The sequence below is a fragment of the Oculina patagonica genome, chromosome 10, assembly GCF_052425735.1.
Source record: "Oculina patagonica isolate OP01 chromosome 10, crgOcupat, whole genome shotgun sequence".
NCBI classification, from domain to species: Eukaryota; Metazoa; Cnidaria; class Anthozoa; order Scleractinia; family Oculinidae; genus Oculina; species Oculina patagonica.
This window is the reverse complement of record NC_135767.1, coordinates 8,401,573-8,419,771: the sequence shown is the minus strand read 5'-3', so window position 1 is coordinate 8,419,771 and position 18,199 is coordinate 8,401,573. Positions and strand designations below refer to the sequence as shown.

General features: G+C 38.6%; 3 protein-coding genes across 3 annotated transcripts; 1 reads left to right on the top strand and 2 right to left on the bottom strand.

Annotated features, from left to right (window-relative positions):
* Positions 1-304: 304 nt before the first annotated feature.
* On the bottom strand, positions 305-2,810 carry LOC144629327 (transcription factor HES-4-B-like). The gene is made up of 4 exons (XM_078487565.1): positions 2,159-2,810; positions 1,796-1,891; positions 1,575-1,680; positions 305-955 (listed from the first exon to the last, which is right to left on the bottom strand). Exons 1-4 carry the CDS (start codon positions 2,222-2,224, stop codon positions 453-455), a joined length of 771 nt encoding a protein of 256 aa, XP_078343691.1. The 5' UTR covers positions 2,225-2,810; the 3' UTR covers positions 305-452.
* A 4,633-nt stretch (positions 2,811-7,443) lies between these two features.
* LOC144628143 (uncharacterized) lies at positions 7,444-13,771 on the top strand. Its single transcript, XM_078486201.1, has 4 exons — positions 7,444-11,237; positions 11,876-11,971; positions 12,494-12,554; positions 13,229-13,771. Exons 1-4 carry the CDS (start codon positions 11,202-11,204, stop codon positions 13,603-13,605), a joined length of 570 nt encoding a protein of 189 aa, XP_078342327.1. The 5' UTR covers positions 7,444-11,201; the 3' UTR covers positions 13,606-13,771.
* A 731-nt stretch (positions 13,772-14,502) lies between these two features.
* On the bottom strand, positions 14,503-16,224 carry LOC144667375 (transcription factor HES-1-B-like). Its single transcript, XM_078528766.1, has 4 exons — positions 16,071-16,224; positions 15,859-15,954; positions 15,565-15,658; positions 14,503-15,193 (listed from the first exon to the last, which is right to left on the bottom strand). The coding sequence occupies exons 1-4, from the start codon at positions 16,131-16,133 to the stop codon at positions 14,769-14,771; spliced, it is 678 nt and encodes a 225-aa protein (XP_078384892.1). The 5' UTR covers positions 16,134-16,224; the 3' UTR covers positions 14,503-14,768.
* Positions 16,225-18,199: the final 1,975 nt, after the last annotated feature.

Here is an 18,199-nt window from a genome sequence, read left to right as displayed (position 1 = left end):
GAATTTTCCATCAAGGGAAAGCCCATTCGTGTACTGACGGAATGCGAAGAAGGTGTTTAAATGATATTTGTTTTAACGTGGTGTTGTTACGTTTCTCCTCAAAGGCAAGAAACAACGTTTTAGAATGAATTACTTCCATCTAGATTGAAAAGAAAACGTGATTTAAACATTGAAACGACTACAAGAAACAACACATTATGTGACTGCATAACCCAGCAATTTTTTAAATTTACTTTATTTGATAAAAACAAAGGATTTCTTTACAAAAATATATACCTCTTAATGTTTGTACAATTTTTTAAAAAAAATAAATATTCACTCGTTTTTATATCACAACTATAAGCGAGCCCCAATTTGAAAACACTCCAAGTATATAAAATTTCGGCTTAAAAAAGCAATTAAAAAATGTCACGATAAAAAATAAAAATAAAAATGTGTAACGCTGTCCTGCGTTACCATGGTCTCCACAAAGATGTATCGAAAGCAGACGAAGAATTTGGGAGCGTTAAAGGTAAAAGCTGTACAGCTGTATCGTTCGGTAAAATTAAAGCTGGAATGCCATTACTTAGAACAAAAGGAGACATGGAGGGCGACATAGCCGGCGAAAAAGGCAGTAGTTTCCTCTCTTGATGGCTGCGAAGAGGCGAGGAGGGCGGTGAAGGAAATTTCGTGGCCATACTCCCATCGGTGAAAGCCGGATTCCCGCCAACCGCAGGCGAAATGGCGGGAAAACTTGACGGCATCGACAGCGGTATGTGGGTTTGTTGACGCGAAGCTGGTTGTTCGTTAGGGAGTTGGTGAGGCTCTTTCTGCTTTTGACACGTCGTTGCTAAGTGTGATAAGAGCTGCGTGCGAACTGGGACTGTAATATTGTCGGCCGTCATTAAAAATTGGGAGACCTTGGCAGCGCATTCGTTGAATCCAGCGCGATATTTCGCGATTGCAACAGCATCATCTGTAAATTGAAGACAAAGATACAATGATGAGTATCATATTTCACATCTTTGACACTTGTCAATATATCTGGCACCTCCGGTTGAAGAGCTTGTGGGCGGAAATATGTTGACAACCTCTGGAATTCAGTGGTTTAAATTTCTCGCTAAAAATCACACACAAACCAGCCTTAATTTAAGCGGATGTTTCGAGACGTCCCAATTGAAGAGATCAAAATGAAGCGAAAAATAAACTGCTCATGGTTAAATCTTCTTTACTGGAGGCTATACGTTGGATTTTCTACAAAAGAATCAAAAGGGTGTAATTTAAAGATTGTTATCAACGAGAAACAAAGATCAACACAAGTTCTCTCCCAACCTTTTGGCGTTGAAAAGTCATTAGTGTGATTAGTACTTCATTAGTTCACGTTGCATCTTATAGTGAAAGGAGAGTTTTGTGTTTGTTTAAAATAACGTTTTTTGAGGTCTAAAAATGCATTAAAACGTATACCACATCTCACGAGAAAAAAGCAGTCAAAATCTACCTGCCCCTGCAAAAACCTTATTAAACTCAAGTCAGACCCTTCTATGTCGTAAATTGCGTGAAGAGAAGTTTTGAATAAATTTTATATTCTCACGTACCTTGATGCTGTTTTAGATGTAAAGGTCTTTCTGCATTCAGTGAACGTAGGTATTTTACAGTCATTTCTAAAATATCGGCTTTCTCCATTTTGGAATACCTAGAGACCTGTAGAAGAGAGAAGGACAAATCGCTTTAGCTAACCAAAATCCAACGAGCAAAACAAATGTATTCAATTTTCTTATCACACCTTTTTAACAATTCAATCTTTGGAAAAACTTACATCTTTTTTCATCGCTTCCAGCACGAGACTTTTCAGTTCGTTTAAGCTGTCGTTTATTCTGGCTCGTCGCATTTTTTCCATGAGCGGTTTTTTAGACTGCAAAACAAAACAGACAGAATAGGTATTAATAATTATTTTGTCAATTTTCTTTAAAAACCATCGCAAGTTTTAAAGCCCAGTTTTGTTCTGTTTTATCGTGGAAAAAAACAGCTTATTATTCAAAGCTGCTAGATGGGTTTCTTTCACAGAATTTATCTTTGCAACGATGTTTTTAAAAATATTTGAAACCAGTCATATATTATTAAATCTCCATTTCGCGTCAAATTAGTGGTCTAAAAACTTATGATTACTCCGCCAAAATACCTTCTTTGTTTCCTTTTTCGCATTTCGCTGAGAAGCGATAACGGGTTTTAAAACTTCAACATCCATTCTTGATGCCAACAGGACGCGTGCAGTTCACTGACTTGTGGCAGTATAAAATACTTCGGCACGCTTCGAGCCGACCTTGGGGCGTAATACAAGCAACCGGCGTGCGCTTTTAATATTCTTTTTATAGTTCGCACCGTGGGAAAAATTCTTGGTCGTGTGTCAACCCTCGCACTTATTTACAAACATCTATTCATATTCAATAGCTGGAACAGTCAACAATGCCTCAGTGATGCCGGACCGTGGGAATGCTCTGTGCTGATTGGTCCACGACGCGCGAGGTCGTGAGGTTAAGTTGCTTGACAGGCTCTTGAGCTTTACTGGTGCATAGAGGGCGTGAGAACGGAATCGCACGATTGGTCTGAACATTTCAATGGGTTCCTGCAATTAGCGAGTCGCGCGACTTTACTTTATGCAACTTCAGCTAAGCGCGTGACGACAGGAAAATTCCTTTTCGATCCTCGTGCCCGCCAACGCTGCACTCGAGTGGGTCTATTCTTTTCAAACTGTGTGTTTTTGTCGTCGTTTCAAAGGTGTCACCCCTTGAACACAGTAGCAGCGTTTTGCTCTTCAATATGTGTAAACACCGTCGTTAACTCGACCCCTTCTGCACGTGCTTGCAAGTCTAAGTTGCCTATTATGTAAAATGTTTTCATAAGATTTGAGTTTCCATTGTAAGATTGTTTAGTTGAGAGATCGTGTCACATGGGAACAGAAGAATACAATAAAGCTATGGAATGTTCCCACGGTAGCTTTCAGCTCTTTTATACAGAGTTTATTACACCTGTGTAATTGAAGCCTGTTGGCTGGATTAACCCTTTCAATCTCAGAGTTAAACCTATTTGAAATTTGGTTTCTTTATTAAAGTCTGTGGATAAAACCTTTGTCTAGCGTGGTGTATGCCCATTCATATAAAAGCAACCGAGCAGAAGTTTCTTGTTGTGTTGTTAGACTCTTGTTAATCGTTTTTTCAAAATGGAATTTTCCATTTTGTTTTAGTGTTTGTTTTTCCCTTTAAATTTTGAACTTGGACACTGAAAGACGGAAAACACGAAACATTTTAACTTGGATCGTCGATCGCAGTTGTATTCCGGCAAAACTCCAGTATTGTAGTGTTATGGAATGTTCAATATTTTCGAAAAGAAAACTCGAAACTTACCCGGAAAAAATAATGCTGTTAAAGCTTGCGGGTGGTCTAGAAAATTTGATCTTAGTAAGAAAGAGCCTCCCCACCCATACTTATTCAATTTGACTTGGGGTGTCTCCCCCCCCGAGAAACAAATTTTCAAACTGAAAACCGAAGAGGCGGGGTCCTCCTAAGGGGTTGTGGGGGGGGGGGATCTGGGTCGGATGGGTGGAGGGGGAGGGGTAAGACTCAAACTGCCCGAACCAAAGATTTCTTTAAACTTTTCGCCTTCCCATTTACTATTATTTTTTATTTTTATTTTTGGTCAAACAATGATCCATGCCATCTATCAAGGTTACAGCTCACTTTCGCAGCATCCAATCTTGGCATGAAGAAGCGTGTACTTTGCGCTTATCAATATCGCTAATGTTAAAACTTTAGGGTGTGATAATGCTTTAATCATCTTATCTTTAGATGGCGAGTGAAGATTACAAATTCCACCCATACATATTGACGCGTGCCGCCAAAAGCCGCCATTGACGGGCGCCGGCCAAGAGTGTGGTGCTGTGATTTGTGTAAGCCTGCGCGTCACTGATGTGAAATTGCAGTGCACCTTAGTTGTGATAAATACAGCGGGTCTGTTAACCTGAGATCATGCCCTCCCTCCCTCCCTACTTAAAGAACGCCTGATCGCAAGTACGGGTCTGTAATAAATAAATTCCCCTCGCCGATTGCATACATTTCATTGAAAGTTTGTAGGGAGAATTTGGTGTTTTATCTATAAGGGATTGGTAGCTGTAATGCCCTCTCAAGAGGGTCATTAGTTCATCAGATAAATTGAATAAATCTCGTCACTTTATGCAATTATTAAATATTTATTTATTTATATAGGTTAGTATTAGATAGAGCAACACTACGGAGCTAGAACAGAGATTAAAAAAAGTCGTGACGATTAACGAACTCGCCGAGTATTAAACCTGAGAATTTAGGCTAAATTGTGAAAGGACTAGCTAGTATTTTAAACAAACTGTGACGTAGTAGTTTCTTTAGAAGACGAAGGACTTCAAGCTCTTCAGTATGTTACAATGAACTGTTCTTGCCTGCGCAAGTTCCGCGAAAAGAGGCCGTTTGTCGAGCTTCTGGGAAATGAGATATTTTCGCTGCGCTCACTGGATTCCAAGGGTTCACCTTTTTTTCTAAATTTCCTACAAAAGGGTGTGGTCATGACTGTTTCAAGGGTAGCCGAGTGTTTCAAAAATAAGCGCGAGGCGGTTGTTTGGAGTTTTATCCCGGCAGTTCTCTTTTTGAATTTAATAGAAACTCATCGAAGTTAACGACATTTGCCAGTTGTGGAACGCAACGGTTGTACATGAACATGCAAAAATTTGTTTTGTATTGATTCCATTGCCATGAAGTCGTTTATCTCACTTGCAGTTTTGGCAAAGAATACAGACACACCCAAGATTGATATCGAAGTTAGCGTTTGTATATACAGAATTTCATTTGAGTTCACAAAACATGGGGCGTCTTGAAAGGCTTCAGAGTTGAATGAACAAACTAGTAATGGATCACACAGATGTACTTGAAGCAATTTTTCGAGAAATTGCCGGAAAGGCAGTTGCTCTGTCTGCCGGATTGTTTCATATTGGTCACTAAAGCTGCTAAGTAGTTTGTACTTTATCAATTGCGTTTATCGTTCAGTATTGTAATTCAAAGATTTAAATACCTTAGTTGACGGATGTAAAATATCCGGTTTTGCTATTAAAATATAAGTCATGATATTGGTAAAGAACAATCGTCGTAAACTTGGTTTTAAGAAGAGATATGATCTTTAATCTCGGTCAGTCCCGCAAGCGTTGTTTTCGAGTCGACTTTCTGTACTATGCTTTGCTGACACTCTCTCCGCTCTCAAAAACGCCCTAATATATAATCTCAAAAAGCTTGCGTGCAGAAATCTAACCGAAAGCACGAGACGTTTGGGTAAAGCAATAGAAAGGCTAATTGAAAAAAAGAGAGTCAAATTTCATTTTACATAATATTGAAAAGGTAACGCCCGATGACAGTATTGGTCAATCATTTTTGTAGCTCTTATTTGAATGATTATATTTTAGCTAGCTAGGGTTTCATCAAAAGTTAGAACCATCTCATCGAATCTTATACAACATACTAAGCAATACCTATACCTGAAAGTGCAGTTGCCGGAGGTCCCTAGTCTTGGACGTAAGAAGCACCTTGTACAACAAAATAAACAGTATAGTGCTACATGAAAGTACTGCTCAATAACTTTCATTTGAATGGTCAAACACTAGGCTTTCATCCACAGACTTAAAAGTAGGAACCACCTTGTACAGCATAATAAACTTTACGACATAAACGTACTGCTCAATAGCTTTCATTTTAATGGTCACGCACTTTGGTCTCAACCACAGACCTAAAAGTCAGAACCTACTTCAATATGAAGCATAAAAACAGTACAACATTAAAATTAATTCTAAGTTATATATAAGAGTACTACACAAAATGTTTTATTTGAATAGTCACACGATAACGTTTTATCCACAGACATCATTTGTTAAAACCACCTTGTATATGCAGCATGATTAACAATATTTAACTTCATGTAAAGGTTTATAGCACGTCCATCATCCAATAAATAAACGAAGAGCCTTTTTATGCTAAGTACCGATCTAAATATCTTCTCTTTTGGTAAAAAAAAAAAAAGCTGTATAAGCCGATTGAGCAAACGTTTCAAATGTTTATTTGAGATAGTAGAGAAAAAGATCTACTTCGGGTGGGGCTTGATCAAAGTTGACGAAAGACAAAGTAGTTATTTTAGGAAACTAGCTATAAAAATGGATAATGCGTTTATTGGATTTTCTAAAGTTTGCCCTCATTGTATACTCAACGGAAACTATAATCGCATAAAGAACCCTTGTATCACGGAAACCAGAAGCTAGACTGACAATTGACTGTTTTTCTCTGGATTTTGTCAGGGTTCTGTTATAGTTATTGAGAAGGATTCAGTTCCGGAGTTTCAGTATGGGCTGATCTGTCAAGTAAAATAAACAGACTCGGCAACAGTGGTGGTGATTTGCTTCTCTGCTTCGCAGGGGTGGAGGGGTGAAGACTCCGTTATATAAACATTGATTAGGGACAAGCGGCGCCAAAGGGTTTGGTATTCAGCCGTTTTGCTCTAATATCGGCTACAATTTGTGCATTCTGGTCTGAGTTTTGGTAAAGGTTTTAGAAGAAACTATTTTGTTTATGTTATTAAGATTCATCTCTTGACTGGAAGTACGGTCTGGTCTGAAAAGGGGTGTTAAATTTTGGGTCAGGTCCCAAATGCATATTTTGGTATAAAATGGGTAATTGTCGGAGGAAGCGCGCAGCAATTCCCCGCCCAAATTTTCGGAGAGTATTTCCCTTCCCTTAGGCTAGGCTGATTTTCCATGAAAAAGGCTGTTCTAGCGGAGAGCTTTCTCGGAAAAAAGGCAACGAAAAAATGTTGCCTCGTTGTTCGGTCCGGCTTTTAAATGTTGAATGATTCCCTGTTTTCATTTCTAGAAAGTTACATTTTAAGTGAAATACCCAATTTCAGTCGAAAATTCAAACCAGTCTATATAGATTGAGGCGGGTTCTCTGCATCGTGTTTCCTCTATAGATTTGTTCTATGGTGATTTGGGTGGAAGTCTTGTGAGAGCAGCGCAGGTCGAGGAGACAAGGGGGTGACAATGAGACAGGGTGGTCGACCCCCATGTTTTGGCCGCCAACTCCGTTTTGAGATCAAAACGCTCTCTTGGAAAATAGAACTACTATTATTATCTTCCTCTGCCTCCCGGGCTCTGCTTGCGCCCAACAAATCAATTTTGATGGAAAGTCTGAGATGATAGGACATAGGGTAAAACGAGAAATCTCTTAGTCTTCTCGAGTTCCGCGCGCCTTTCTTTAAATTTGCAGCATTTCTTTTTTAAAATCACTGCACGATTTGAATGATGTTTAAGGCTAAGCATTGAACTTATTAACAAAAATTTTTCTGACGGTTTAAAATTTGTGAAAATGCAAAATGTTCTCAGACAATATTTTCCACTGGAATTTCTCATTGCGTGCCATTTCTTTGAGACCACCAAACTTAGCAACAACAGGAAACAAGATTTGCCGGAGCTAGTGCAGTGCTAGACGGATAAGCATAAAATTTCCGTTGAAAAACGGCAGGAAGTCAGTGATAAGATAATCCTTCAGCACTGCGGCTATGAAGACGACATTAAGCCGGTGCCTTTTATATAAAGATTTTATAAAGACGCTTTATATTCGCCCATCTGTGTTTCACTGTCACGGCATTGATAAACAAAGACGTGAGATGGCTCAAAAGATAGAATTTATCTGATAATTGAGCTGACGGACTGAAGCAGGGGAAATATGATTGAATCAAGCTCCGTGTTTCTAGTTTTGGCTTTTCGAGATACTGTCCTTGAGGGTCGCGGGTATGGTCTGCTGTTGCATGCATGTAAAAATGGTTAAGGTAATGGTTTGAAACGAAAGAAAATCGACTAACAGAATACGAGAAAGTTGCAAACAGATTGCAAAAATGTATCATTTTAATCAAATTTTTTATTGATTTAAACGGTGACTAAGCATCAATCAGAGAGCTTTTTCTTCACTCAGAAGTGGGTCTGAGTAAACTTGCGCTCAATTTTGACCAATTCCGGCTCTACGTTTATCACTTAACACATTCAGCCAAACTTTCAAACTCTCAGCAGACAGCTATTCAATTTCACAGCCATCAAATAGAGAATAATCCTCGTTTCTCAGATGAGAATTTGGTCGTTTCCAAGGGGATTAACCCTGCTAGGATGGGCTCTCAGTTTTGTGGAGAAAACTCGAACTATCTTTAATGGGATCTTTAATCTTAGAGCTCGAAACATGGCCCTTTATTGGTTGCGAAAATTTCAACATTGATATTTTAAATATCAATGTTGAAATCTTCTCTAATTTAATCGTGTTTACTATTATTTTAATGCCGCCATTTATAATACGAAAGGATTATTTAAAACAACTTCAACATTTTTTGTCACGGTAGTCCACTGGTAAAGTTTTCCCAGCAAAAGGCTACAGTTGAATCCCGATAACTCGAACCCTCGGTAACTCGAACCTCGATCCCGCTAACTCGAACCGTTTTTGATTTCCCTTCAGGTCATTTTCTTACTAATTTTACCCTCGATAACTCGAACTCCCGATATCTCGAACCTTTTTCTATTTCCCTTGAAGGTTCGAGTTATCGGGATTCAACTGTACATTTATAAATAACAGTTCGAGTCAAGCGCGAGTGAATTACGGGTAGTTAGGGAATTATTTCGTGGATGTAGCAAAACAGAAATGTGGATTGTTCTAAACTCACTTATCAAAATAAAAAGGATAGGTCATGTTGTTTTCCGGTAAATATTGTTTTTCCATCAGCTAAATCATACGCCAGTATACACCATCCATCTTTCAGTGTTTTAAAAGAAGATTGCGCTTTTTTTCTTCTGTTCAGTTTTCTCGGGTCAGAGCTCCATTGGTTTCGACACCATCTTTCACTGGGCGAACGCCCAAGGCGAAAAAAGTGAAATTTCACTTCAAACTTCTGTAAACAAGTTTACTAGAATTTGGAATTCATGCATCAAAATTTGGTAACCTAAGACACTTGACCCTTTTTTATTGTCTAAAAATACAGCGAATGGAAAAAGTATGATTGCTAAAAACAGTTTTCTACAACTAATAGATATCATTCGAGTGAACTTTTTTCGTAAGAAGGACGCGAGTAGAATTTTAATGACCGTTTTTAATACGCAGGTCTAGCGTTGCCCTATTTCCTGTCAAAGGAAAAGCATCGCTATACGAAATTAAATTAAGTTAAATTGAATTAAATACAATAACGTTGCCGCTGTTGAATCCAATAAAATCTGAAACTCCATATTTTCTAATGGGTAATCAATTCTTGTTATTGTTCTATGCCGCTGTGACGAATTGAGGGTCGACCAAGAATTCAGGTACCGATGTTGACTCTTGTTCTCTTCTTTGATAATTTGTAAAGGGAAAATGTGTCCATTATTATTGTATTATTCTTGAACAAGCTTTTTGTGTTCCAAAATGTCTGCATTACAATACTGAACGCAAAAAGACTTGTCATTTGCTTGGCGAAGCAAGGTGTTTTGTTTGATATGCTAATTAGACAGCGCGGTCAAAGACCATTTAAAATTTGGCGGGAAATTAGTATTCCACGTGCTACGCGCCCGGCACGCGTAATTTAATTAACACCTGATCAGTTGCTCGTGTTTGTTACGCATAGTAAAGAAACCTGTTAATTGCTTCAGGGCTGATATTGACTAATATTGACGGGTAATATCGTGGTTAATTACCTAACTGGGTTGGTCAAGCATGAACGCAAACGTCACGCGCCTAAAATAATTGCTTCATTTGTGCTTTGAATTTGCCTCGCTGCCGGCACGCTTCATTTGAATGAATTAGCAGTATTGAAAACCTCTTTGCGAGGTGTTATGCGGTAAATTATAGAAACTCTAAGCTTAGTTCAATCTGCTTTGCAAATACCGCCTTTGAATTCCGTTAGACATGCCTGAAAACCCTTAAAAATTTCCGCGGACACACTTTCCGCTATCGAGTGGAGTTACGATTTCCCGAACCCTTGATTTCTTGGAACTCTCGATAACTCGAACTCGTTTCTTTTGTATTTGCTTCGCTCGGTCGAAGAATGCGATTTGACCCATGATTTTTGAAGTTAACTCGTGCCGAGTTCTCAGGACAATTTTCGTTTCCCCTTTGAGATTCGAGATATAGGGTGTCCACTGTATTTTATTCCTTTAGATGAGGTTTTGAATATTTCAACTGCATCATACAATAAAAAGAGACTGCAAAGAGCTTCTGAAACGTGCCTGTGCCGTTTCGTGAGACCAACGATCGGTAATTACACCAGAATAGTTTTTTTAATTGCTTTCCAAGCATGTCACACGCACAAAAGACGAAAACTCGCGGTCTTTTCGAATAAAACATTTCGCAACTTTTTAGCAAAAGCTGTTACAAATCACACATGTGTGTGACATAATTATTTAAAAGTTAATTACAAAGAGCCACGAAGCCACGTGTCTTTTGAATAGCCAATAATCATTTTGGCGCGCATTTTGAGTTCTCGCCTGAAAAATCTTTTTCGCTCATACCTACACAGTTTTTAAGCGCATTTACAAATTCTAAGCGCCTTCACACGCGAGAAACGAAGCTTATTCCCTCACGAACAAACCAGATAACGCCTCTGCATTATTCATTCAAGACCTTTTAACCCGCTCCTATTCACGACCATACAAGGGCACTCCTTAAATTTTCGCGGGAAATTTGGCGGGAAATTTAATATTCCACGCGGCGTTCGCCCACTTATTCCTGACACGTTTGCCTCCAAAACTTCAGCTGTTCACGCCCAGAACTTCTTTTCGTTCAATCGATTGAATCTCGCTCGAAATTAAACTTTTTTCGCTTTCTGCGACCTTCGTTCTGGCTTTTATAAGCATTTGCCTTTTTATTAAAAGTTTGGCGCGGCTGTTTTGCAGAGTTCAAATCAGTTTGTTGTAATTCTTGTTAAAACACGTCATTGTTACGAACAGGTGTTAACTGAACGTGTTCTTTGCATTGAACGCGATTGACTTAGGTGTATTGTAAACTTATTTCCTTCTTTAAGAGTTCATATTGCACGCATTTGACAAGAGACAGTCGTGTCGGCGAGTCAGTGACTCATTGCGTTGAACAACTTGTTCACGGACGATCAGTATTTGCTAAGATTCAAGCAGGAACTGCGGAAAGAAGTTAACTATCATGAAGTTTGCACCGATCCACGCAGTTGACAAAAAGGTTAGTTATAAAATAAATTAGTTGTCGTCCTTAGCAATTTCTTCCGATAGATGCGTCGTATTGCAGTAAACCGCTCTCTACAATGATCAGTACGCTTCGCCAAATGTTTTAAATGTACTTAACTGGTTGAAACTCTAGATTCAGTGATACGTATAACAAAAATTTTTGGCGTGCGATCTCCATGTATGCGGAAAATTCCATCCCAGTATGTTTTCAGGATTAACAATTGTTTACGGGGATTTAGCGAAGTTTCTGAGCAGTGCGCGCGTTGCTTACCGCGTCAAAAATGAAAGAAAAACTAATTTCTCTTTTTCCCTGAAAAGAAATGTAAGGTTTTCTGAACAGGCGGGTCACCGAATGATAGAAATTTTGACTCAAGTTTGATGCCAAAATGGATTTAGAACCAGGGTTAACTAGAATTATGGCATAAAAATACGTCTTTGTTGTCGCAGTGAATTCAATGCACAGCAGTAAGAAATCTAAAAAAATAAGTGTCTAATTTTATACAAGAAAATTTCTCGTGAAATTATATGTTTCTCCCACTGCGAAAGAACACGAGTTGAAAACTTGACTAGAATATATAAAAATATGACCAATATTTTTCATTTGTTCTTATAGCCATGCGTTTTTTCTTCCAGGTAAACAAATCTCTACAAGATCGTCTTCGACGTGAAAGAATTAGCAAGAGCGTGGACGCGCTTAGAGAGCTGGTACTTGGGTCGTCGATTGAACATGTGAGTTTTAGATAAATCATTTAACATATCCTCCTTTACCTCCCAAAAGTTTCACGGTGCAAATTTGATATTGATCTTTTCTAAACTTTCTATTCGCGAAAACCTTTTAAACGAAAAGCATATTGTGAAAGTGCCGCTCAGTAGCTTTCATTTGAATGTTCATAATTAACAGAAATAAATAAATTTTTTCATTCTGCCCCACATTTGGAGACCAAGTTCTGTACTAGTCTCCAGGAAAGCTCATCCATCAGCTGCCCTTCTCTTAGCCTTCTTCGCCAAGTTTTTGATCTTGCGCGAAAATACGCGGCGAAGCTGCAAAAGGCGGTTCGCCGACCCAGTTACGTTTCGCGCCTTTTCATCGCGCACGCAAAACTGCTAATTAGTTCCTGCGCTCTCTGATCTCTCCAACCGCATTTTTTCTCTGCCTCACTTCAAATTCCTTTCCTTTTTCTTTGATGAGCAAATTCATCGCAACTTGCATTGTCTGAGCTGAAAGGCTTTTTTTTGTCTACCTTCTTGCAGGGGAAGATTGGAAAAGAAGAAATTCTCAAACTTACTGTACAATACATCAGAAGACAGAAAGGTAAGTCATTTTGATGATGGATTTTTCATCGACAGCTAATGAGTAAAAATAACCCGTAAACGAAATGATTTTGACTTAAAGCTTGTCGTGGCTGAAGTTCAAGTTTGTTCCGTATCAGAAAGGCGTGCATGTTTTTAGATGCGATTCAAATTGTTTTTGGCCTTTTTTCTCCAAAGCACCCCTAGTTTGAATACGTATTGAATGGTAATTACTTGGGTGAACAATGGGAATTTAGAGGCCTAACGCCCTTTTACGGCAAGTATACCTCAAAATTATATTACCCACGCATATTTCGCTTCAGTCTATCGGTCTGCCATTTAGTTTGAAATAGCTCCGTCCTTTTCTCATCTTAGTCTTTACTGTTCCAATGGAGATACGAGTTTCAGTAGCTACTCGAAATTTGTTGCAAAATGCGGTATGCCTAGCTATAAGTTGGTTTCGTGAGACTTTCATCATACCGAAATTGCGCGGCTATAAATGTATTGTTTGGTAAAAATGAATTTTTTATTTGATTTCGTGATCAGTCACAACGCTGCTTTTTGAAGATATGCATGCGGAGTTTCCAAAGGCAAACCTAGCTATAAATAACTCTTGGTGCGTACTCTGGCTTGAAGAAATTGTTGTAAATGGCTAATTTGAATCTCTATTTGACGTGCCTCTCTTCTCTCTTTCAGAACGTATGGAAACTAATGTGGAAAACCACAAGTCGATGGAAACTTACAGGAGAGAGCCAGATACAAATGAAAACGACTCGAACAAACAGTCAGATTGTTCGCCGGCCAAAGAACAAGTTCAAACAAGACGAGAAGAAATATTAGAGAAAGAAGTTCGGTCAGAAAATGCAAAGACACTTAATTATGATGAGAATTGCGCCGCTAATAGCGTTCTATTTTCGAGGCAGTCACAGAGTTACCCCCGTAGATTCGCCGGATTTCGAAACGAGACGGACGAACATAGAAACGGCGCTCCACTGAGGAGAACGCCCTTTCGTGAACTCAACTTCAACAACAAGCAAGAAAAGAGCAAACAAACAATATGGCGGCCATGGTGAGATGAAGAGCTCATCGGCGCGGACATGTGCCTTAATTGACTTTAGCTTCTGTAAATCTTTTATAAACATATTTAAGTCTCGTCTGTTGTATCACACACACAAAGTGGAATTAATATAATATATGACTAATATGTCGTGTTCAATATTTAAAAAAGAAAGTTATAAACGGGAGTATGTTTCTATCTAATTTATAATAAACCAAATCATTTACATTCAAAGCTATAGTGTCAAGTCTGGAAATTTTTGTCCAAACTCTCCCAACTAAGCTCTAAAGAAAAGTATCGAGACCAGTTAAGAGAATTCTTATGTTGATTTCAGGTCTTACCGATACACACGCAATAAAAGATATTATTGCCTCCCCTAGAAAAAAACCTCAGAAACTTTGCTCAAATGCGCAGTCACTTCGGTGAGCCTCAGCGAGCTAACTCAGTGTCTTTGGCGGGAAATTGGATTCTGTTTGCGTTTCATTACAAGAAAACAAATTCACAAGTGCACAAATCCAAGTGCCTTTATTCGTTCCTTGTTTTGATTTTTGGCGTTAAATTCCTTTTTCTTCCAAGACTTAATTTCGCTGCCAATGCTTTAGGGAAACGGAGGACTGATCGGGCACGCGTCAAAGCCGTTTCTCGCGGCATTTGCAATTGGATATATTTTATGGCTTGCCTCTCTGTTATGATGATCCATTTCTGATGGTTTCACACTTTCAGGGTAACCGAAATGTTTGTAGTCAGTGGATGTACAACGACTTGAATTGGTTGCGAAATTCTGAAGTCGGGACAAGATTAATCAGAAGAGAGAATATAGCAGGAATTTATAGGGATTGAAATATTTCGTAAGATGATTGTTCTTTTTTGAGCAAAAGCAATAAGCTTACCCTCCCATTAATTACACGCAAAGTTTTCAGTAGTTAATCTTTTCTTTATTTATAAACTGCCTGGCAGTAATTTGCATATAAATTTACAGATAATCTCTTTCATACTCTGTCATTCATAAAATATATTCACAAAAGCTATATACAATTATTGATTACGGCGGTAAAGCAAAGCAAATAAAAGTCGCATTTAGTGAACTTTTCGTAGCAGAAATATTGCCGTAGAATTGCGTTAAGTCGCTCGTTTATTGCTTATTTTCTAGCATTGTAAATTCAGTTCAGTGTTTATTCTTCACCACGGACGCCAAAGCGGTGTTTTTGTCGTCGCGCTTGGAGAACTCGCCGGCGTAACACTGACTTTCTGTCCGTGAGCGGCCGAAGGACTGACTGGGGACGGTATCCTTGGCATTTCAGTTTGAACTGGGCTTGTGACGGGAATAAAAACAGCAGATTTGCTTGTTGGTGATGGTGGCGGTGAAGGATAAGGGATCCAGACGGCGTTAGGTGCAACGGCGGGAAAACTTGGAGTCATGGCGGGAATCCCTGGCGCGTGGCTCGTGGCGACACGGCTTGTGGCGTTACCATGGCAATATGAAGCCAAGTGAGACAGGAGTTTTTCCCTGAGTTGATCGCTTCCTTCGCTTGTCATGATATTTCTGTTGACTTCATTTGCACACTGATTGAATCCAGCCCTGTAGTCAGCAAGAGTTGTGGGATCTGAAAGTTAATGAAAAGTTTTGTTAGATTCTCTGCATACTTAGAGGACAATAAACCAAAATTTAATTTGAAAGCCGGTTTTACGCGCTAAACTTCGGAAGTGCAAGAAGTTGTAGAAGTATTAATGCTTGTCGCATTGGATCTACAGATGTCTTCGTTAAAAGTTAGAGTGGCAAAATACTCGGTTTCGGCCAGAAAATGAAAGCATCGCATTAACAAGCGAAAATCCGAGACGTGTAAAAAGGCTTGGTCAGTTTGCGTTTTCCGGTTTCATAACTCTTAAAAGTGCATCATAGCTCTCATTAACACTTCATTAGTTCTGCGGAAGCTAACTTGTTTACGTTTTACAAATGCATTTCACGAAATCTTACCTTCAGTGTGAGAGTCCTTTTGCTGCATGGCTTTAAGGAAGGTCACAGTCATTTCTAGAACATCAGCTTTCTCCATCTTTGAATAACGAGAAGCCTGGATAAAAGATAAATAACATTCTTATAAATACTTCTGCTTAAACACCGTTTGATCGATTTTATGCTCTGCGTAAATCTGAGAATTCGGAGTTGATACAAATTCTATCAGTCTCTAAGTATATTTTGCGCACTGTCAAAGCCGAAACCTACGACCTAGTTTTTTGATTTTGCAACACTGAATAAAAACATTTAACTTACATCTTTATGAAGGAGATCCAACACAAGGCTTTTCATTTCGTTTAAGCTGTCGTTGATTCTTGCTCGGCGCATTTTTTCCATCAAAGGTTTCTTGGCCTGAAATAACAACAAAGTTCAAATTATTACATGTAGCAATAAGTTATAAAATTGTGCGATCGAGTCTTGAAAAATGACACATCAGCAAATTAAAAACTGATGAATTAGAAATTTACCTTTCTTCTCTCAGAAAGAATCTTGCTGACATAAATCGCACTGTCTACGCATTCAACGGCCATGTTTTTGAAAGTTTAAGTTTGAGTTTTCCAAAGGAAGTTTGTCGGAGATGTTGACTCGGCGAGTGTTTGTCGCGAACTGTCCGACATGCATGATGCGATCGCATTTATATTCATCAATCGTGGGAAAATATCGGGGTCGTGTGCCGACATTAGATGAGTTTTATTTACAAACACCTGTCCTCTGACAATCGGCTTGCTGCCCGAACAATGCTGGCTTCATACACAAAGCCACAACCGTGGGAACAGTCGCCTCTGATTGGCTAAGCGCTTAGAGTCGCACGATAACCGTCGTTTGCATTGTTTCCCGCCTTCAGCGGCGCGTGAAGAGCGTGAGACCAGGCGAATGTGATTGGCTGAGGCGCGCGTGATTCACTTCATATAATTATGGCTGTGCTACTTGTACATTCAAACTTTTAAAACAAAAGCAAAATGACAATCCCGGGTTCTTGAAATCGGACATCGAGGCCATTTTAGCACGTGCCGTAATTGACGCGACACTCTTATGGCTTTTATCAAACTAGACTTCCTTTTCCCTACGTTGCTTTTAGTTTTTAAGTCCTCTAATAAGTTTTATATTGGCCGTTTTAGAAAGTTTAAGTCGTTCTCTTGCAATCCACGTGCTGCATAAAACATAACAGGTATTGTTTTCATTGTTTGCCCCGTTCTTTATCAGTTTATCTTTCTTTACACTTAAATCGCGCTTTGTAAGCACCATTTCAATAACAAAAGAAGGTGAAAATTTCCCACGGTAGAACGAGTCGCCAACTAAATGTGAAATAAACGACATTCCCTTGGTGCAGCACGTATTGAACACGGCGCCAGGTGGAGTTCTATTTGTTTTGCTGTAATAAGAACACTGATATGCATTTAAGTTAATTTGCCAATCACGAACAAATGCCAAAGTTGTTGATCGAATCTATTACTTTCTATAAGTGATGAAACCAGAGCTATTTGGTGCTTTTTGGAATATCTTTTTCTAAAGTAGAGCAAAATGGTTTCAGCTACTGAATTTCTAAGCCCAGTATAAAATACGACATTTTAGAATCGACAAAATCAAGAAATTAACTTGCCAAAAGATGGTCAGACAAAATTAATTGTAAAAATAAGTCAGCTTCCGTAAAAAAGTGAACTTCACATACATTATCAGACACATCTTGACAATTTTTTAGAAGGAAAGTTGGCCTTCTGCAAGAAGAAGGAGGCTTTTCAAAAACACATTTCTCAGTTTAAAATTGAAGTTAACAACAAGTCAGCAAAATATATTTTCATTTCGAGAAGGGGAGTCCACCGAATGTAAGACATAAGAGATTTAAAATCTTGATGGAGTCAGTATAGATATTAGGAAAACTGAATATAAATTGTATAATAAGTGTATCAACAGGAATTTTGATTTTGTTTTTAACGTCCAATTTATTTGTAAATCACTACTACAATAGAGACATCATACCATATTAACATCATCTACAAAGAAAAGTATGCCCTCAATTTGTTGAATCATTGTTCAACTAAACAACTGAACACTATGTTGACTCGCAGTCGGTGCTAAGGTCCGCACAGATAAATGATAATAAATTTGTCTAATAACTTACTCCTTGACAAATTAAGAAATGTTTACAGCAACGCGAATGTCAAGGGAAGCTAGAAAGAGAGATCATTTAATGGATGTGATCATGAACAATTCAATATGCATGCTAAGAATCGATTACTTAACATACAGTGTTTTGTACAACAAAATAATACAAAATTGTCTGTAAACAAAAACCGGAGATACTTGATTGCTACGGCCTTTCCTTCAAGACTTAATGTTATTTATATTTCTTTTCAACTTGGGCATGTATGGCCAAAGATTAATTTAATTTATTTAGGCGGTGTTTGGGGTCGAGTCGATCGTAAAATTTTGTCATGTTTTAGGGCATTAGAGCCTGTGAAAATTTTCACTTTAGTTTTTCAGGCGCCTTTAGGAAGATTTTTACTCTGCCGAGCCGGAGACTTTCGGACTGGAAAATGATGAACTCTATGATTGTTTGTCAAGAAAAGCAACTGTGTGCACTGAGCATTTGTTAGAA